General features: G+C 43.1%; 1 protein-coding gene across 1 annotated transcript in view; it reads left to right on the top strand.

Moving 5' to 3' along the window:
* shank3a (SH3 and multiple ankyrin repeat domains 3a) overlaps positions 1–22,610 on the top strand; it is a 444,336-nt gene that overhangs the window by 160,900 nt on the left and 260,826 nt on the right. Inside the window, exon 3 of the mRNA XM_061896187.1 lies at positions 425–873. Within this exon, the coding sequence (XP_061752171.1) occupies positions 811–873 (63 nt within the window). The 5' untranslated portion in view covers positions 425–810. The remainder of the gene's footprint in view (positions 1–424; positions 874–22,610) is intronic.

Genomic DNA, 22,610 nt, shown 5'->3' with positions numbered 1-22,610 from the left:
TAAAAAGCTAAATTTATGACTAAATAATGAATAATATATAATATAAATACGATTGTATAGACAGCAAAACAAAAACACAAGTAAAAATAACGATCACTAAATAACGAATCGTATATCGTGTACCTACGATTGTAGGGACAACAAAACAAAAACACCAACTCATCGTAGCGACATGTTGACATTGTTTGCTGTGTGTGTTTGAGCAGCCTCATCTGAGCATGATGGTCACGTTGTGGTCAGCATTGATCCGAACAAACACCCTCCCCTTGTCCCAGTGTGTGTGTGTGTGTGTGTGTGTGAGTGTGTGTGTGTGTGTACGGGTGAGTGTGTCAATTGTCATCATCCACATGTTTTCACTTCACTCATGCTCTTCTTTCCCTTCCTCACCCTCACCCCCGCCCCTCTTCCTCTGCTTGCTTCCCAGGCGAGAGATGCATGCGGCAACAAGAGGTGTGTGTGTTCAATGTGAGTAAGGACCAGCAGAGTGTGTGTGTGCGCGCGTGTGTGTGTGTGTGTGTAGAGAGAGAGAGACCAGAGTCCAAGTCCCTCACATGGAGCATGCCTCTGCGTCCGGCAGCCGGCAAACATGAGCCACCCAGCCCTCCACGGCAGGAGTAGCACACACACACTCTCACACACACACACACGCACGCTGACACACACACACACACGGCCACGGGCAGCCAGGGAGCCAGCACTGACAGCGGCAGCTCCCTGGAAGAGGACGGCGGCGTCTGCGTGTCGGTCGCCGCTCCCACGACGCCTTCCCGTCCCGGCGCAGAGCCGCGGGGCCACGGAGCCGCAGCATCCATGGAGGAACCCACGGGCAACACCGTCGTCATCCGCATCGGAATCCCAGACCTGCAACAGACGGTAGGAGCTCGTTGTGTCGGACATGCTAGACCTAGATCCTCTCCATCTCCACTTCTTCTTTTTACCTTCCACTCGTCTCCTCTCCTCCTGGCATGCACTCTGCAGGGGGCCGTACTCCTCCCCCGTCTTTGTGTAAATCCTGCTCTTCATTAACTGGCCTCCAGCTGACTGAGGGTGGGAGTGAAGAGAAGGCTACCTGGTCAATCCATCAAGGATGTAGTTATTAGGAGTGGCAAACTTTAGCTGCCATGTTGGCCAAGGTCTCTGCAGACTGTCTGAGTGAAGATGCAGCAAAAACACAGGACCATTCCCCCTTAAATCGCTTTCCAAAAGCCTACCAAATCATACCAACATGAATCTGCATGTACTTGTCTTTAGTCCAACCAGTTGTTGAAACAAACACGCTAGTTTCCCTTTACAGGTGACATTGCCGGTGTCTTTTTTTGCTACAATGCGACCGCAGTTCCTTGTGATTACTTACAGATATCCAATATTCATCATAAGCCGGTAGTTGCAACTTGATTCTGTTGTTTGATTAGTACAGTGGGTAGGAGTGAAGAGAAGGCTACCTGGTCAATCCATCAAGGATGTAGTTATTAGGAGTGGCAAACTTTAGCTGCCATGTTGGCCAAGGTCTCTGCAGACTGTCTGAGTGAAGATGCAGCAAAAATACAGGACCATTCCCCCTTGGATCGCGTTCCAAAAGCAGACCAAATCGTACCAACATGAATCTGCATGTACTTGTCTTTAGTCTAACCAGTTGTTGAAACAAACACGCTAGTTTCCCTTTACAGGTAACACTGCCAGTCTCCTTTTTTTGCTACAATGCGACCGCAGTTCCTTGTGATTACTTACAGATGTCCAATATTCATCATAAGCCGGTAGGTGCAACTTGATTCTGTTGTTTGAGTAGTACACTGGGTGGGAGTGAGGAGAAGGCTACCTGGTCAATCCATCAAGGATGTAGTTATTAGGAGTGGCAAACTTTAGCTGCCATGTTGGCCAAGGTCTCTGCAGACTGTCTGAGTAAAGATGCAGCAAAAATACAGGACCATTCCCCCTTAGATCGCTTTCCAAAAGCAGACCGAAACGTACCAACATGAATCTGCATGTACTTGTCTTTAGTCTAACCAGTTGTTGAAACAAACACGCTAGTTTCCCTTTACAGGTGACATTGCCGGTGTCCTTTTTTGCTACAATGCGACCGCAGTTCCTTGTGATTACTTACAGATATCCAATATTCATCATAAGCCGGTAGGTGCAACTTGATTCTGTTGTTTGAGTAGTACAGTGGGTGGGAGTGAAGAGAAGGCTACCTGGTCAATCCATCAAGGATGTAGTTATTAGGAGTGGCAAACTTTAGCTGCCATGTTGGCCGAGGTCTCTGCAGACTGTCTGAGTGAAGATGCAGCAAAAATACAGGACCATGCCCCCTTAAATCGCTTTCCAAAAGCAGACAAAATCGTACCAACATGAATCTGCATGTACTTGTCTTTAGTCTAACCAGTTGTTGAAACAAACACGCTAGTTTACCTTTACAGGTGACACTGCCAGTCTCCTTTTTTGTTACAATGCGACCGCAGTTCCTTGTGATTACTTACAGATGTCCAATATTCACCATAAGCCAGTAGTTGCAACTTGATTCTGTTGTTTGATTAGTACAGTGGGTGGGAGTGAAGAGAAGGCTACCTGGACAATCCATTAAGAATGTAGTTATTAGGAGTGGCAAACTTTAGCTGCCATGTTGGCCGAGGTCTCTGCAGACTGTCTGAGTGAAGATGCAGCAAAAATACAGGACCATTCCCCCTTAAATCGCTTTCCAAAAGCCTACCAAATCATACCAACATGAATCTGCATGTACTTGTCTTTAGTCCAACCAGTTGTTGAAACAAACACGCTAGTTTACCTTTACAGGTGACACTGCCAGTCTCCTTTTTTTGCTACAATGCGACCGCAGTTTCTTGTGATTACTTACAGATATCCAATATTCATCATAAGCCGGTAGTTGCAACTTGATTTTGTTGTTAGATTAGTACAGTGGGTGGGAGTGAAGAGAAGACTACCTGGTCAATCCATCAAGGATGTAGTTATTAGGAGTGGCAAACTTTAGCTGCCATGTTGGCCAAGGTCTCTGCAGACTGTCTGAGTGAAGATGCGGCAAAAATACAGAAACATTCCCCCTTACATCGCGTTCCAAAAGCAGACAAAATCGTACAAACATGAATCTGCATGTACTTGTCTTTAGTCTAACCAGTTGTTGAAACAAACACGCTAGTTTACCTTTACAGGTGACACTGCCAGTCTCCTTTTTTTGCTACAATGCGACCGCAGCTCCTTGTGATTACTTACAGATATCCAATATTCATTATAAGCCGGTAGTTGCAACTTGATTCTGTTGTTTGAGTAGTACAGTGTGTGGGAGTGAAGAGAAGGCTACCTGGTCAATCCATCAAGGATGTAGTTATTAGGACTGGCAAACTTTAGCTGCCATGTTGGCCAAGGTCTCTGCAGACTGTCTGAGTGAAGATGCGGCAAAAATACAGAAACATTCCCCCTTACATCGCGTTCCAAAAGCAAACCAAATCGTACCAACATGAATCTGCATGTACTTGTCTTTAGTCTAACCAGTTGTTGAAACAAAAACGCTAGTTTACCTTTACAGGTGACACTGCCAGTCTTCTTTTTTGCTACAATGCGACCACAGTTTCTTGTGATTACTTACAGATATCCAATATTCATCATAAGCCGGTAGTTGCAACTTGATTTTGTTGTTTGATTAGTACAGTGGGTGGGAGTGAAGAGAAGGCTACCTGGTCAATCCATCAAGGATGTAGTTATTAGGAGTGGCAAACTTTAGCTGCCATGTTGGCCAAGGTCTCTGCAGACTGTCTGAGTGAAGATGCAGCAAAAATACAGGACCATGCGCCCTTAGATCGCTTTCCAAAAGCAGACCAAATCGTACCAACATGAATCTGCATGTACTTGTCTTTAGTCTAACCAGTTGTTGAAACAAACACGCTAGTTTACCTTTACAGGTGACACTGCCAGTCTCCTTTTTTGTTACAATGCGACCGCAGTTCCTTGTGATTACTTACAGATGTCCAATATTCATCATAAGCCAGTAGTTGCAACTTGATTCTGTTGTTTGATTAGTACAGTGGGTGGGAGTGAAGAGAAGGCTACCTGGACAATCCATTAAGAATGTAGTTATTATGAGCAGCAAACTTTAGTCGCCATGTTTGCCAAGGTCTCTGCAGACTGTCTGAGTGAAGATGCAGCAAAAATACAGGACCATTCCCCCTTAAATCGCTTTCCAAAAGCCTACCAAATCATACCAACATGAATCTGCATGTACTTGTCTTTAGTCCAACCAGTTGTTGAAACAAACACGCTAGTTTACCTTTACAGGTGACACTGCCAGTCTCCTTTTTTTGCTACAATGCGACCGCAGTTTCTTGTGATTACTTACAGATATCCAATATTCATCATAAGCCGGTAGTTGCAACTTGATTTTGTTGTTTGATTAGTACAGTGGGTGGGAGTGAAGAGAAGGCTACCTGGTCAATCCATCAAGGATGTAGTTATTAGGAGTGGCAAACTTTAGCTGCCATGTTGGCCAAGGTCTCTGCAGACTGTCTGAGTGAAGATGCAGCAAAAATACAGGACCATGCACCCATAGATCGCTTTCCAAAAGCAGACCAAATCGTACCAACATGAATCTGCATGTACTTGTCTTTAGTCTAACCAGTTGTTGAAACAAACACGCTAGTTTACCTTTACAGGTGACACTGCCAGTCTCCTTTTTTGTTACAATGCGACCGCAGTTCCTTGTGATTACTTACAGATGTCCAATATTCACCATAAGCCAGTAGTTGCAACTTGATTCTGTTGTTTGATTAGTACAGTGGGTGGGAGTGAAGAGAAGGCTACCTGGACAATCCATTAAGAATGTAGTTATTAGGAGTGGCAAACTTTAGCTGCCATGTTGGCCGAGGTCTCTGCAGACTGTCTGAGTGAAGATGCAGCAAAAATACAGGACCATTCCCCCTTAAATCGCTTTCCAAAAGCCTACCAAATCATACCAACATGAATCTGCATGTACTTGTCTTTAGTCCAACCAGTTGTTGAAACAAACACGCTAGTTTACCTTTACAGGTGACACTGCCAGTCTCCTTTTTTTGCTACAATGCGACCGCAGTTTCTTGTGATTACTTACAGATATCCAATATTCATCATAAGCCGGTAGTTGCAACTTGATTTTGTTGTTAGATTAGTACAGTGGGTGGGAGTGAAGAGAAGGCTACCTGGTCAATCCATCAAGGATGTAGTTATTAGGAGTGGCAAACTTTAGCTGCCATGTTGGCCAAGGTCTCTGCAGACTGTCTGAGTGAAGATGCGGCAAAAATACAGAAACATTCCCCCTTACATCGCGTTCCAAAAGCAGACAAAATCGTACAAACATGAATCTGCATGTACTTGTCTTTAGTCTAACCAGTTGTTGAAACAAACACGCTAGTTTACCTTTACAGGTGACACTGCCAGTCTCCTTTTTTTGCTACAATGCGACCGCAGCTCCTTGTGATTACTTACAGATATCCAATATTCATTATAAGCCGGTAGTTGCAACTTGATTCTGTTGTTTGAGTAGTACAGTGTGTGGGAGTGAAGAGAAGGCTACCTGGTCAATCCATCAAGGATGTAGTTATTAGGACTGGCAAACTTTAGCTGCCATGTTGGCCAAGGTCTCTGCAGACTGTCTGAGTGAAGATGCGGCAAAAATACAGAAACATTCCCCCTTACATCGCGTTCCAAAAGCAAACCAAATCGTACCAACATGAATCTGCATGTACTTGTCTTTAGTCTAACCAGTTGTTGAAACAAAAACGCTAGTTTACCTTTACAGGTGACACTGCCAGTCTTCTTTTTTGCTACAATGCGACCACAGTTTCTTGTGATTACTTACAGATATCCAATATTCATCATAAGCCGGTAGTTGCAACTTGATTTTGTTGTTTGATTAGTACAGTGGGTGGGAGTGAAGAGAAGGCTACCTGGTCAATCCATCAAGGATGTAGTTATTAGGAGTGGCAAACTTTAGCTGCCATGTTGGCCAAGGTCTCTGCAGACTGTCTGAGTGAAGATGCAGCAAAAATACAGGACCATGCGCCCTTAGATCGCTTTCCAAAAGCAGACCAAATCGTACCAACATGAATCTGCATGTACTTGTCTTTAGTCTAACCAGTTGTTGAAACAAACACGCTAGTTTACCTTTACAGGTGACACTGCCAGTCTCCTTTTTTGTTACAATGCGACCGCAGTTCCTTGTGATTACTTACAGATGTCCAATATTCATCATAAGCCAGTAGTTGCAACTTGATTCTGTTGTTTGATTAGTACAGTGGGTGGGAGTGAAGAGAAGGCTACCTGGACAATCCATTAAGAATGTAGTTATTATGAGCAGCAAACTTTAGTCGCCATGTTTGCCAAGGTCTCTGCAGACTGTCTGAGTGAAGATGCAGCAAAAATACAGGACCATTCCCCCTTAAATCGCTTTCCAAAAGCCTACCAAATCATACCAACATGAATCTGCATGTACTTGTCTTTAGTCCAACCAGTTGTTGAAACAAACACGCTAGTTTACCTTTACAGGTGACACTGCCAGTCTCCTTTTTTTGCTACAATGCGACCGCAGTTTCTTGTGATTACTTACAGATATCCAATATTCATCATAAGCCGGTAGTTGCAACTTGATTTTGTTGTTTGATTAGTACAGTGGGTGGGAGTGAAGAGAAGGCTACCTGGTCAATCCATCAAGGATGTAGTTATTAGGAGTGGCAAACTTTAGCTGCCATGTTGGCCAAGGTCTCTGCAGACTGTCTGAGTGAAGATGCAGCAAAAATACAGGACCATGCACCCATAGATCGCTTTCCAAAAGCAGACCAAATCGTACCAACATGAATCTGCATGTACTTGTCTTTAGTCTAACCAGTTGTTGAAACAAACACGCTAGTTTACCTTTACAGGTGACACTGCCAGTCTCCTTTTTTGTTACAATGCGACCGCAGTTCCTTGTGATTACTTACAGATGTCCAATATTCATCATAAGCCAGTAGTTGCAACTTGATTCTGTTGTTTGATTAGTACAGTGGGTGGGAGTGAAGAGAAGGCTACCTGGACAATCCATTAAGAATGTAGTTATTATGAGCAGCAAACTTTAGTCGCCATGTTTGCCAAGGTCTCTGCAGACTGTCTGAGTGAAGATGCAGCAAAAATACAGGACCATTCCCCCTTAAATCGCTTTCCAAAAGCAGACAAAATCGTACCAACATGAATCTGCATGTACTTGTCTTTAGTCTAACCAGTTGTTGAAACAAACACGCTAGTTTACCTTTACAGGTGACACTGCCAGTCTCCTTTTTTGTTACAATGCGACCGCAGTTCCTTGTGATTACTTACAGATGTCCAATATTCACCATAAGCCGGTAGTTGCAACTTGATTCTGTTGTTTAAGTAGTACAGTGGGTGGGAATGAAGAGAAGGCTACCTGGTCAATCCATCAAGGATGTAGTTATTAGGAGTGGCAGACTTTAGTTGCCATGTTGGCCAAGGTCTCTGCAGACTGTCTGTGTGAAGATGCAGCAAAAATACAGGACCATTCCCCCTTAGATCACTTTTCAAAAGCAGACCAAATCGTACCAACATGAATCTGCATGTACTTGTCTTTAGTCTAACCAGTTGTTGAAACAAACTCGCTAGTTTACCTTTACAGGTGACACTGCCAGTCTCCTTTTTTTGCTACAATGCGACCGCAGCTCCTTGTGATTACTTACAGATGTCCAATATTCATCATAAGCCAGTAGGTGCAACTTGATGCTGCTGTTTGCTGTTTGTGCCTCTTCAAATGATTATAGGACAGATCAGCTGTGGTGATTGCCTTGGTTTTCACAGATGTTAAGTGGTCTACATCTGGTGGTTTTCCACCTTACCTTCTTCTGCTTTTGTTGACAACATCAACGCAGTAAACTTTGCCAGCATAGCTTGTTGTCCATGTAGCATTCAGCTAGTGGCACCCTCCTTGAGTACGTGGTTGGTTTCAAGATGGTATTTTCAACTTGATAAGAACGTTTGTCGCTGCAACACCAACACCTTACCTCAGTTTTATCCAAAGTTCTCTTTTAAAGCAGAATTGGCCATTTGTCAATGCGATCACACACCATGTAACAATGTCTGACGGGGTAAGTCTTCACCCAGATGTGAATAATCCTCTTTTATATGTGATAAGGCAATTAGTAATAATTTGGTATTAATCACATATGTTGCATATATATATATATATATATATATATATATATGTATTGGATTATCCAGAGAATAGTGCTCGATACCGTGGTAGAGCGCAATATGTAGGTGTGGGAAAAAAACCCACAAGACTACTTCATCTCTACTGGGTTGTACTTGTATAGCGCTTTTCTACCTTCAAGGTACTCAAAGCGCTTTTGACACTACTTCCACATTTACCCATTCACACACACATTCACACACTGATGGAGGGAGCTGCCATGCAAGGCGCTACCCAGCACCCATCAGGAGCAAGGGTGAAGTGTCTTGCTCAGGACACAACGGAACCGTTTCATGAGGGGTTCCCTCAATCATCAGGAGATTTTAATGGAAGCATTCACATACAATGGTTTATATAGGGCACAGAGTGGGTGGGTACAGGCAGGCGTAGGGGCGTGGTGATTGGCTCATGTGTTACCTAGGAGGTGTTTCCGTCTGTGGCGGCATGTTGAAATGATTTCACTGCGCTTGTTGAGGGATGACAGGTCTGGATGATATATAGTAAACAGTTTCTCTTTTAAGCATAGGTTGCATCTTTTATTACCACTGTTGTAAGGTGTGCTGGATGCAAGAATTTGCCATGTTATTGAATACTCAACATTATTGTCTTTGAGGTTCCAAATGTGCTTGCTGAGTTCTGTAGAATTCCGCAAAATCTGGTTTCTAAAGGAGGCCTTGTGATTATTCCATCTGGTTTGAAAACCTCCTTCGTTTAAATATATATATATATATATATATATATATATATATATATATATATATATATATATATATATATATATTAGGGCTGCGAATCTTTGGGTGTCCCACGATTCGATTCAATATCGATTCTTGGGGTCGCGATTCGATAATATATCGATTTTTTTCGATTCAACGCGATTCTCGATTATTAATTCAATACATATGATTTCAGCAGGATATACCCTTGTCTGCTGACACAATAGCAGAGTAGTAGATTTTTTTTTCAAATCTTTTATAAATATAAAAGACAATTTTTTATCAACTAATTGCAATAATGTAAATTTGTTTGAACTATTAAAATAACCAAAAATATGACTTATTTTATCTTTGTGAAAACATTGGACACAGTATGTTGTCAAGCTAATGAGATGCGATGCAAGTGTAAGCCACTGTGACACTATTGTTCTTTTGTTTTTATTTTTATAAATGTCTAATGATAATGTCAATGAGGGATTTTTAATCACTGCTATGCTGAAATTATAACTAATATTGATACTGTTGTTGATAATATTCATTTTTGTTTCACTACTTTTGGTTTGTTCTGTGTGGTGTTTGTGTCTCCTCTCAATTGCTCTGTTTATTGCAGTTCTGAGTGTTGCTGGGTCAGGTTCAGTTTTGGAATTTGATTGCATTGTTATGGTATTGCTGTGTAGTATAAATATATAAAATATAAAGTGAAGTTTGTTTTATCCACTGACTCCAAAGGAATTGATTATTAAAACAATGAAAAGCTACGGCCCTAATGTTTAAATGGAACTTGTGACTGTAGGAGGTGTGGTCGGAAGAGGAAGTATAAGAGGTATAAAGTTTCCTTCACGCAGCCAAGACACTGACTATCGATCCAAGATGAAGGACTGTGTGTCTGACTGTCTATTGGCAGATTTAGCAACTCAGCTGGAGGCGTCACAGCTGGAGGCGTCAAGCAACATTGTCTCCAGCCCGTCAAAGCTTCTTGTCTCGTTACACACGAACGCACACCTGGAGAGATACCTGCTGAGGAGTTTGGATCAAAGCAGAGTGTTCAAACATCTAACAGTGCGATTCAGAAAGGTACAATCTCCAATGGAGGAACCTGCCGTAGTTCATGGGTCAAATATTAGTCAATACGTAGGGATGGTTAAATAGGTGAGTGTCACAACTTGGCTGGGATTAAAGTTGTTTCTTCCAGAGGTGGGACCAAGTCATTGTTTTGCAAGTCACAAGTAAGTCTCAAGTCTTTGACCTCGAGTCTCGAGTCAAGTCCCAAGTCAAGACAGGCAAGTCCCGAGTCAAGTCCCAAGTCAAGACAAGCAAGTCTCAAGTCAAGTCCCAAGTCAAGACAAGCAAGTCTCAAGTCAAGTCCCAAGTCCTGCATTTTGAGTTTCGAGTCATTTCAAGTCCTTTTAACCACAGACTAATATATTTACACAGATTGTGTATGCTTTTAAAACGCTGTTTGTATTTACAGTATAATAAAAAAATTGTGCTGACATTGCACTTCATAATAGTAGTCTTAACCAGTTATTTTAAACATTTAACTCATTCCCTTACAGAATGAACACATTTGGAAAAACAAGTACAAATGTACTTATTTGCACAAAGGTGTTAACGTTGTATTTCCATGGCATATAACATTGGAACTAGTTCCACAGCAGTTTCTATCCTGTTCTTACCTCATCTCATTGATCTCATCTCATACTGTATATGTGTTTATGTGTGCGTACACATGGAAAACCTAACAAATACATGAAAATAACAAGGAACAGAGTTGTACTTTTTACAATTCACAGCCCTATGGAAAATTAGCCAGCCGCCACTGATTAAGATGCATTTTCATTTTAGGCAAAGTATAAGACAATACTTTCTTAACAGTATAACTGTAATCAGGAATAAGTCTTCTAGTAACAATATTCAAATACTAACATTGTTGGGTAAGACAGAATTTGCTGTTATTCTGAATCCAGTGAAACAAATTGGCAGTTTTAGCTGACATATAGACTTTCAGGTGTTTATATACGTTTATGTTTAAGTTGGCAGACACTTTTATCCAAAGCAACATACATGAAAAATACATTTAAAACAATCACTGTAAACATGGTCATTTAAGGGAAGAATGTAATTGAAAATATTAATACAAAGTGACAAGACAGAATAAACTCTCTGCTGTTGCAGCAACAGAAATACAGTCTATAAGCTATATAGATATCTAATGTATTCATACATTGTTTATGTAGGATATTTGCATGTACATTTCCCCTTCTCTGGGATTATTATTTCCAGTTTTGATCTCGGACGTCTGGTTATTTTAGCATACAAGAATATTCTATTATTTTTAAGCAAACTATGAACACGCCCCAAAAATGTGTCCTTTATCATAGTTACACGTATGACAAAAAAGCGCGTGAATATCAGTGGTATTCAGTGAGGTCAAATGAATTAAATGTGCTGACAGTTCACTGCTCCTGCCAAATGAATTGCACTGAGTGGAGCGGATCACCACTCCAAGATGGCGGCCCCGCGTCACGTCAGCGGCAACAGGCAGTAGCGCTCGATGCTGCGTCTACTTAGAAGATGTCTGTGGTTATAACGTTAGCAGTGAGTTTACAGCCTCACTGATTTAACTAAACAGCAAATAAAAGTCACGTTAGTCAGCCAATAAACGTTAGCTTACATTCAAAACGTACCCTTCTTTGTGCGTCTTCAAATGTCGAACGAAGTAGGAAGTTGTTGCGTCTCTGTCTGTAATCTTCGAACGAACCGCAGGCTTTGCATACGGCAATTCGTTTTTTGTTGACCAAGTCGTAGTTTTTATACCCGAACAAAACAATTTTTGGCATAACTTTTCCTCACTGGCGTGTTGTTTGAGAGCTTTTTCGTTGGTTTTCCTGCAATTTGATTGACTGAATGCTGTGTGACGATAATAACGTGGTTGTAATTTGATTGGCTGTTGTACTGACAGGTAGCGCACACAGTCATCGCACACACGCTGACAGACATGGACAGATACGGAGCGCTCCTGAATAACTTTTTAATCGTTGAGTTTTGGGGAAAGTAGCAAGTCATGTCAAGTCAAAAGGCTCAAGTCCAAGTCAAGTCACAAGTCATTGGTGTTAAAGTCTAAGTCGAGTCGCAAGTCTTTTTACATTTTGTCAAGTCGAGTCTAAAGTCATCAAATTCATGACTCAAGTCTGAATCGAGTCCAAGTCATGTGACTCGAGTCCACACCTCTGGTTTCTTCGATGCAGAGAATGATTTGCATGGCCGAGACGTGACTGTGAGTACATCTTTTATTTATTTAACACTATAACTAAAAAGACAAACAGAAGGCTCGCACGAGGGCGGAAGTACAAAACTAGGCTGTGAAACAAAAGACTAGCATAAATGCTGCAAACTACAAACATGAAACAAAACCACTTGCTCGATTGGCATGGATAATATTGAACTATAAACAAAACTAGCACAATGGCATGAATACAAAAACTTACAAGACATGGAACTATGGACGAGGGCATGAAGGAGGTGCAGCATGGGTAGAGATCCCAGAATAAAGACAAGAAAAAGAGTGACTTAAGTAGCTGTGATAATTAGTGAAAACAGGTGTGAGGCTGAGGACAGGGACGTGACATGACAGGTGAAAAGTAATGAGTTGGCATGGAGACGAAAACAAACCAGTAAGTGCCGAGACAGAACTTAAATGTCCAAAAAACTAAACATAACCTGAACAAAACATAAACTTACAGGCGTGACAGTGAGTGTGTGGCACACCTATTAGCTGTATCGACACCACGCTGCTACAGTGTTGGTGTTTCATAATGCAGGCCTCACATTTGAACTTTTTAAGGTCAAGGCAAGTGTTGCCTGAGAGAAGGGGGTCAAATTTTAGGGCACCAAGGCAAACATTATTTTTAATTCCAGGCTTTAGATTGATTGATTGAAACTTTTATTAGTAGATTGCACAGTTCAGTACATATTCCGTACAACTGACCACTAAATGGTAACACCCCAATAAGTTTTTCAACTTGTTTAAGTCGGGGTCCACGTTAATCAATTCATGGTAGCAGGCCCTCCAAAGCATGCATGTGTGTGTATATATATATATATATATATATATATATATATATATATATCACACCTACATACAGTATACACACACACACACACACACACACACACACGAATAGTTTTTTTTAATTCATTATTAATATCAACTTGTCAGCTTGTTGTCATTACATGATGCCTTTATCTCTATATTTTAATATTTTGATAAAGGGACATATATATTTTTAAATGATTTATGTATTTAAGTTTTGTACATTTATGCACATGTAGATGCTGTATCAGGACAGATCCATTAGCAAAATGATGTGCCACTTGAATGATTTTTGAAGTAATACCTTTTGGACATGAAAAAAACACAAGTAATGTAAAAATAACCCTTGTGTTTACCTTTTTGATATTAACATAAAACACAAAGCAGTTTGGCTAATGAAGATGAAGCTTTGTTCTTCTCTTGGTTCAGTGCAACAGTTTGGCCAACAAAAATAAAAGAGGAGTGACACCTCTCACATGGCTACATTATTTTTTATTTAATGCTTACAGTAAGTCTCTGTATCAACTTGAGGTTGATATAAAGTAAAACAAATAAGGTTTTATGCCTTTTCTGTCAAAGACAACTTTGTTTTTTATAGTAAAACTGAAATATGCAGTATTTAGATAGATAGATAGCTAGATAGTACTTTATTGATTCCTTCAGGTGAGTTCCTTTATTTAGCAATTCAAGCCCTCAAAGATCAATAATGCAGGACCCCATTGATTTTAATTATTTAATATTTTTGAGTAATCACAGTGAAAAGTTCAATAAAATCCTACTAAATGTATTTGAGATCCGAAAGGCTCCCCATTCATAAAGTGATGCATTTTTATTGTTTTTTTTTTACTTTTTGACACTTAAATTTCAAGATCAACTGCCGATATATCGGTCGATTTTAAGTTTGAACTATTATTTTGTTTGTTTTATCAATCAATCAATCAATGTTTATTCATATAGCCCCAAATCACAAATGTCTCAAAGGACTGCACAAATCATTACGACTACAACATCCTCGGAAGAACCCACAAAAGGGCAAGGAAAACTCACACCCAGTGGGCAGGGAGAATTCACATCCAGTGGGACGCCAGTAACAATGCTGACTATGAGAAACCTTGGAGAGGACCTCAGATGTGGGCAAACCCCCCCCTCTAGGGGACCGAAAGCAATGGATGTCGAGCGGGTCTAACATGATACTGTGAAAGTTCAATCCATAGTGGCTCCAACACAGCCGCGAGAGTTCAGTTCAAAGCGGATCCAAGACAGCAGCGAGAGTCCCGTCCACAGGAAACCATCCCAAGCGGAGGCGGATCAGCAGCGTAGAGATGTCCCCAACCGATACACAGGCGAGCGGTCCATCCTGGGTCCCGACGAGCGGTCCATCCTGGGTCTCGACTCTGGACAGCCAGTACTTCATCCATGATCATCGGACCGGACCCCTTCCACAAGGGAGGGGGGGACATAGGAGAAAAAATAAAAGAAGCGGCAGATCAACTGGTCTAAAAAGGAGGTCTATTTCAAGGCTAGAGTATACAGATGAGTTTTAAGGTGAGACTTAAATGCTTCTACTGAGGTGGCATCTCGAACTGTTACCGGGAGGGCATTCCAGAGTACTGGAGCCCGAACGGAAAACTCTCAATAGCCCGCAGACTTTTTTTGGGGCTCTAGGAATCACTAATAAGCCGTGGTCTTTTGAACGCAGATGTCTTGCCGGGACATATGGTACAATACAATCGGCAAGATAGGATGGAGCTAGACCGTGTAGTATTTTATACGTAAGTAGTAAAACCTTAAAGTCACATCTTAAGTGCACAGGAAGCCAGTGCAGGTGAGCCAGTACAGGCGTAATGTGATCAAACTTTCTTGTTCTTGTCAAAAGTCTAGCAGCCGCATTTTGTACCAACTGTAATCTTTTAATGCTAGACATGGGGAGACCCGAAAATAATACGTTACAGTAATCGAGACGAGACGTAACAAATGCATGGATAATGATCTCAGCGTCTTTAGTGGACAAAATGGAGCAAATTTTAGCGATATTACGGAGATGAAAGAAGGCCGTTTTAGTAACGCTTTCAATGTGTGACTCAAAGGAGAGAGTTGGGTCGAAGATAATACCCAGATTTTTTACCGAGTCACCTTGTTTTATTATTCGGTTGTCAAATGTTAAAGTTGTATTACTAAATAGAGGTCGGTGTCTAGCAGGACCGATAATCAGCATTTCCGTTTTTTTGGCGCTAAGTTGCAAAAAATTAGCGGACATCCATTGTTTAATTTCATTAAGACACGCTTCCAACTGACTACAATCCGGCGTGTTGGTCAGCTTTAGGGGCATGTAGAGTTGGGTGTCATCAGCATAACAGTGAAAGCTAACGCCGTATTTGCGTATGACGTTTTATGCTCTTTTGTCAAAACTTTGATGTTTTGATATGGCAACCACACAACATATGCAATATTTTTTCCACATAAAACATTTTAAAGTGATATTTTGTATGTAATAATTCATTATAACATTGATTTGTTTTTGAGCATTGGAAAAAAGAAAAGAAAATAAAGACAAAAGGAAAAAAAAAAATGCCTGCATGGCAGATTTGTGTCAACATTGCCACTTTTTTTCATTAGATTTAACCTCATTCCATTTTTTTTTAAATGTTTTTTTTTACATTTTTGCAATACTATCAATTTTTGCAGAATGTGTGCCGGCCGCTAATCGTTAAACCAAGCGCTTGGCTCCGTTTACTCTGAGGGGCAATCTCCCGAGCAAAGTCCGTGTAGTTAGTCCGTCATCATTATCAAGCCAAACGATGCTAGTGCGCATGCGTCTGACTTCCTGTTGCCTAAAATGCATTAATAATTGATTTTTTTTTCTAATTAAAACATTTAGACGGTATTACTAACCGTCTGATAGGTTGATTGGCAACACTAAATTGGCCCTAGTGTGTGAATGTGAGTGTGAATGTTGTCTGTCTATCTGTGTTGGCCCTGCGATGAGGTGGCGACTTGTCCAGGGTGTACCCCGCCTTCCGCCCGATTGTAGCTGAGATAGGCGCCAGCGCCCCCTGCGACCCCAAAAGGGAATAAGCGGTAGAAAATGGATGGATGGATGAGTATTATCTTCGACCCAACTCTCTCCTTTGAGGCACACATTAAAAGCGTTACTAAAACGGCCTTCTTTCATCTCCGTAATATCGCTAAAATTCGCTCCATTCTGTCCACTAAAGACGCCGAGATCATTATCCATGCGTTTGTTACGCCTCGTCTCGATTACTGTAACGTATTATTTTCGGGTCTCCCCATGTCTAGCATTAAAAGATTACAGTTGGTACAAAATCCGGCTGCTAGACTTTTGACAAGAACAAGAAAGTTTGATCACATTACACCTGTACTGGCTCACCTGCACTGGCTTCCTGTGACTTTAAGGTTTTACTACTTACGTATAAAATACTACACGGTCTAGCTCCATCCTATCTTGCCGATTGTATTGTACCATATGTCCCGGCAAGAAATCTGCGTTCAAAGGACTCCGGCTTATTAGTGATTCCCAAAGCCCAAAAAAAGTCTGCGGGCTATAGAGCGTTTTCCGTTCGGGCTCCAGTACTCTGGAATGCCCTCCCGGTAACAGTTCGAGATGCCACCTCAGTAGAAGCATTTAAGTCTCACCTTAAAACTCATTTGTATACTCTAGCCTTTAAATAGACTCCCTTTTTAGACCAGTTGATCTGCCGTTTCTTTTCTTTTTCTTCTATGTCCCACTATCCTTTGTGGAGGTAGTCCGGTCCGATCCGGTGGCCATGTACTGCTCGCCTGTGTATCGGCTGGGGACATCTCTGCGCTGCTGATCCGCCTCTGCTTGGGATGGTTTCCTGCTGGCTCCGCTGTGAACGGGACTCTCGCTGCTGTGTTGGATCCGCTTTGGACTGGACTCTCGCGACTGTGTTGGATCCATTATGGATTGAACTTTCACAATATCATGTTAGACCCGCTCGACATCCATTGCTTTCCTCCTCTCCAAGGTTCTCATAGTCATCATTGTCACCGACGTCCCACTGGGTGTGAGTTTTCCTTGCCCTTAAGTGGGCCTACCGAGGATGTCGTAGTGGTTTGTGCAGCCCTTTGAGACACTAGTGATTTAGGGCTATATAAGTAAACATTGATTGATTGATTGATACTAACCGTCTGGAGTTTTCTCGTAAATGATCATTACACCGTTTATTGTTACATCCCCTCGTCCATTAACAAGTAAAAAGTCAAGGGCGGTTCTTGTCTCGGATGCTGGTCAGGTTAGGGTTAGGGTCAGGCTTTTTTCCGCGGTTAAATTCGAGCCCTGATAATGGTCACCTGTCGGCGACTGGATTTAAAACTTATATTCGCGGGTGTCTTATGTTTGGGTGAGGAAGGTCATGAAATTAAAGTGGTCATAAAATAGAGGACAGTAAATGTGTGGGTGTTTTATTCTTGCAGCTCCTCTTCAGCGTCAGCCGGTCAGAGGCTGTGCATTCAAGTCGGAGAATCAACATGAAAGTATTTGAAGCAACGTCACATCCGACTCCTTCAATGGATCCGTGGAGCACACGTAAAAAGTCTTATCGTCTCCTTGAGGTTAGGCACAAAAACCAAAAATACCGTGACATTTTCACAAGTCTGCTTTCTTTGTTTCTAACGGGTCCTTGTCAAGCGTCCTGCGCTCACCTTTGCTCACTTTTCCTCCGGAGAGCCTTTTTTTTTTCTACTCTAATGCTGGAGCAGAATGCAGACAGAACCTTTGCAGCTCGTCACACGGCACTGCTCTGTTTGCAGTCACGGTGCATTCCCTCCAGCCTCCAAAATGCATCTTCCACGCCATGACAGCAGACTCCTCTTTTGTCTTCCTGATTGTTTAGCCTTCTACCGTCAGGCTGCAGGAACCATTACTGGCGGAGAAACAAAGGCAAAGCTTGAAAAGAAAGCGCAGAATTCCCTCAAGGTGCTGCGGAATCGCTATCTGTGAAGCAAAAAATATTTTTCTTCTTGTGGACACACACACCTTTATTTCCCCCGGAAAATGCAACTCAAAGAATAATAGCATCACATTCCGATATATTAGTTCCAAAGTCACTATTTTGTATTCTCGAAGAAAAACAACTTCTTAATCCACGATTTGACTGCCTCAAATGGCCTTGACACAATCAGGAACAGGCTGTTCTGAGGAAACTCTTCCTTTTTGTCAACAACACCCGTGGTCGAACTTTGAGACCGGCCTCAGTCCATATAAAAACATTTCATCATCTCCATCCATCCATTTTTTCTACCGCTTATTCCCTTTTTTGGGGTCGCGGGGGGTGCTGGCGCCCATCTCAGCTACAATCGGGCGGAAGGCGGGGTACACCCTGGACAAGTCGCCACCCCATCGCAGGGCCAACACAGATAGACAGACAACATTCACACTCACATTCAAACACTAGGGCCAATTTAGAGTTGCCAATCAACCTATCCCCAGGTGCATGTCAACAACACCCGTGGTCGAACTTTGACACCGGCCTCAGTCCATATAAAAACATTTCATCATCTCCATCCATCCATTTTTTCTACCGCTTATTCCCTTTTTTGGGGTCGCGGGGGGTGCTGGCGCCCATCTCAGCTACAATCGGGCGGAAGGCGGGGTACACCCTGGACAAGTCGCCACCCCATCGCAGGGCCAACACAGATAGACGGACAACATTCACACTCACATTCAAACACTAGGGCCAATTTAGAGTTGCCAATCAACCTATCCCCAGGTGCATGTCAACAACACCCGTGGTCGAACTTTGACACCGGCCTCAGTCCATATAAAAACATTTCATCATCTCCATCCATCCATTTTTCTACCGCTTATTCCCTTTTTTGGGGTCGCGGGGGGTGCTGGCGCCCATCTCAGCTACAATCGGGCGGAAGGCGGGGTACACCCTGGACAAGTCGCCACCCCATCGCAGGGCCAACACAGATAGACAGACAACATTCACACTCACATTCAAACACTAGGGCCAATTTAGTGTTGCCAATCAACCTATCCCCAGGTGCATGTCAACAACACCCGTGGTCGAACTTTGACACCGGCCTCAGTCCATATAAAAACATTTCATCATCTCCATCCATCCATTTTTTCTACCGCTTATTCCCTTTTTATGGGTCGCGGGGGGTGCTGGCGCCCATCTCAGCTACAATCGGGCGGAAGGCGGGGTACACCCTGGACAAGTCGCCACCCCATCGCAGGGCCAACACAGATAGACAGACAACATTCACACTCACATTCAAACACTAGGGCCAATTTAGTGTTGCCAATCAACCTATCCCCAGGTGCATGTCAACAACACCCGTGGTCGAACTTTGACACCGGCCTCAGTCCATATAAAAACATTTCATCATCTCCATCCATCCATTTTTTCTACCGCTTATTCCCTTTTTTGGGGTCGCGGGGGGTGCTGGCGCCCATCTCAGCTACAATCGGGCGGAAGGCGGTGTACACCCTGGACAAGTCGCCACCCCATCGCAGGGCCAACACAGATAGACAGACAACATTCACACTCACATTCACACACTAGGGCCAATTTAGTGTTGCCAATCAACCTATCCCCAGGTGCATGTCTTTGGAGGTGGGAGGAAGCCGGAGTACCCGGAGGGAACCCACGCATTCACGGGGAGAACATGCAAACTCCACACAGAAAGATCCCGAGCCTGGGATTGAACCCAGGACTGCAGGAACTTCGTATTGTGAGGCAGACGCACTAACCCCTCTGCCACCGTGAAGCCCCATTTCATCATCTCTCCCAAGTTAATTGGGTAAATATGCACACACGACCCCCACCCTCGAATCAACGCCTTCACCACTGCTTAATTCCTCTGGGACTGTGGATGGCTGAGCAGCGCTATATAATAATATAATAATGGATTAGATTTATATTCAATCAATCAATCAATGTTTACTTATATAGCCCTAAATCACTAGTGTCTCAAAGGGTTGCACAAACCACTACGACATCCTCGGTAGGCCCACATAAGGGCAAGGAAAACTCACACCCAGTGGGACGTCGGTGACAATGATGACTATGAGAAACCTTGGAGAGGAGGAAAAAGCAACGGATGTCGAGCGGGTCTAACATGATACTGTGAAAGTTCTATCCATAATGGATCCAACACAGTCGCGAGAGTCCCGTTCACAGCGGAGCCAGCAGGAAACCATCCCAAGCGGAGGCGGATCAGCAGTGCAGAGATGTCCCCAGCTGATAAACAGGCAAGCAGTACATGGCCACCGGATCGGACCGGACCCCCTCCACAAGGGAGAGTGGGACATAGGAGAAAAAGAAAAGAAACGGCAAATCAACTGGTCTAAAAAGGGAGTCTATTTAAAGGCTAGAGTATACAAATGAGTTTTAAGGTGCTTCTACTGAGGTGGCATCTCGAACTGTTACCGGGAGGGCATTCCAGAGTACTGGAGCCCGAAATGAAAACGCTCTATAGCCCGCAGACTATTTTTGGGCTTTGGGAATCACTAATAAGCCGGAGTCTTTTGAACGCAGATTTCTTGCCGGGACATATGGTACAATACAATCGGCAAGATAGGATGGAGCTAGACCGTGTAGTATTTTATACGTAAGTTGTAAAACCTTAAAGTCACAGTAAGCCAGTGCAGGTGAGCCAGTACAGGCGTAATGTGATCAAACTTTCTTGTTCTTGTCAAAAGTCTAGCAGCCGCATTTTGTACCAACTGTAATCTTTTAATGCTAGACATGGGGAGACCCGAAAATAATACGTTACAGTAATCGAGACGAGGCGTAACAAACGCATGGATAATGATCTCGACGTCTTTAGTGGACAGAATGGAGTGAATTTTAGCGATATTACGGAGATGAAAGAAGGCCGTTTTAGTAACGCTTTTAATGTGTGACTCAAAGGAGAGAGTTGCGTCAAAAATAATACCCAGATTCTTTACCGTGTCGCCTTGTTTAATTGTTTGGTTGTCAAATTGCGCTTTTCTATTGTTAGATACTCAAAGCGCTCACAGAGAAGTGGGAACCCATCATTCATTCACACCTGGTGGTGGTAAGCTACATCTGTAGCCACAGCTGCCCTGGGGTAGACTGACGGAAGCGTGGCTGCCAGTTTGCGCCTACGGCCCCTCCGACCACCACCTATCATTCATTCATCATTCATTCACCAGTGTGAGCGGCAGCAGTGTCTCCTCAAACCCACCCCTCCCTCTGTTGCAAGTTGGTGTGATATACGTACCGTGTTTAATGTGTGCCATGCTATGTGAGGTTTTTTTCCTTGGATTCAGTCTGGACCCCTCCTTAGGGTCTAGCCTTAGACTGATATTTTTTTAACTCCCACCCTCTCCCAATGTCACCCTTTTCTCACCTTTCTAAGGAGCGCTGTAAGTGGCCGATCCGTTGGTGGTCTCGTCTTGTTCCCCCCCCTGTAACGTATGTCTGCTCTTAGCGGGACTGTGCCGAAAATGAAATGTTGTTGTACTTGTGCAATGACAATAAAGATCTATACTATCTATCCTTCAGAACTAACCTCTCCACTGACACATGCCTTCTCTATCTGACCGACCACATCAAACATGAGGTGGACGCGGGCAAATACTGCGGCGTGGTCATGCTGGACATTCAGAAGGCCTTTGACACCGTTAACCACGCTATACTGTTGGATAAGCTCCGAGCAATCGGATTCGACGAAACCTCATCGAGCTGGATGCAATCTTACTTGGAGGGGAGGAAACAGGTGGTAGAGGTGAACGGCACCATGTCCCCTCCCCTCTCAGTAAGCTGTGGAGTCCCTCAGGGGAGTATACTAGGACCTTTACTGTTCCTAATATACGTAAATGACATGCCATTGTCAATTATTCCTGTTTGCGGATGACTCGGCCCTGCTGGTATCCGGCAAGGACAAGTCACAGGTGGAACAAATCCTCAGTGCTGAACTGGCACCTGGCTCGCTGACAACAAGCTATCCATACACTTCGGTAAAACGGAATCCATCCTATTTGGGTCCCATATCAAACTTAAGAAGGTCAGTGACTTCACTATAAAAGTGGGTGACATTGTTATCACCAGGAAGGATGAGACCACCTACCTAGGTTCCATTCTAGAGGCTAATCTTTCCTGTGATAAAATGGCAACCAAGGTGATCAAAAAGGTCAACCAAAGAACGAGATTCCTCTACAGAATCTCCTCTCTGGTCAACAAAAGCACCTTGAGGATTCTAGCGGGAACTCTCATTCAACCCTTCTTCCATTACGCTTGCACCTCCTGGTACCCCAGCAACTCCAAAACCCTCAAATCTAGACTCCAAACATCCCAGAATAAGCTAGTCCGGTTACTTTTAGACCTCCACCCCAGATCACACCTCAATCCAACCCACTTCTCCAAAGTGGGCTGGCTCAGGGTGGAGGACAGAGTAAAACAACTTGCACTGAGCCTAGTCTATAAAATCTGCTACACCTCCTTGATACCGAAGTACATGTCAAACTACTTCCATAACCACAACACCAGGGGGAGCTCCACAAACCACGTTAAACCCAGATTCCGATCTAACAAAGGTCTTAACTCATTCTCTTTCTATGCCACATCAATGT

This window comes from Nerophis ophidion, linkage group LG03 (assembly GCF_033978795.1).
Source record: "Nerophis ophidion isolate RoL-2023_Sa linkage group LG03, RoL_Noph_v1.0, whole genome shotgun sequence".
Lineage (NCBI taxonomy): Eukaryota > Metazoa > Chordata > Actinopteri > Syngnathiformes > Syngnathidae > Nerophis > Nerophis ophidion.
This window is presented reverse-complemented; position numbering and strand designations above follow the sequence as displayed.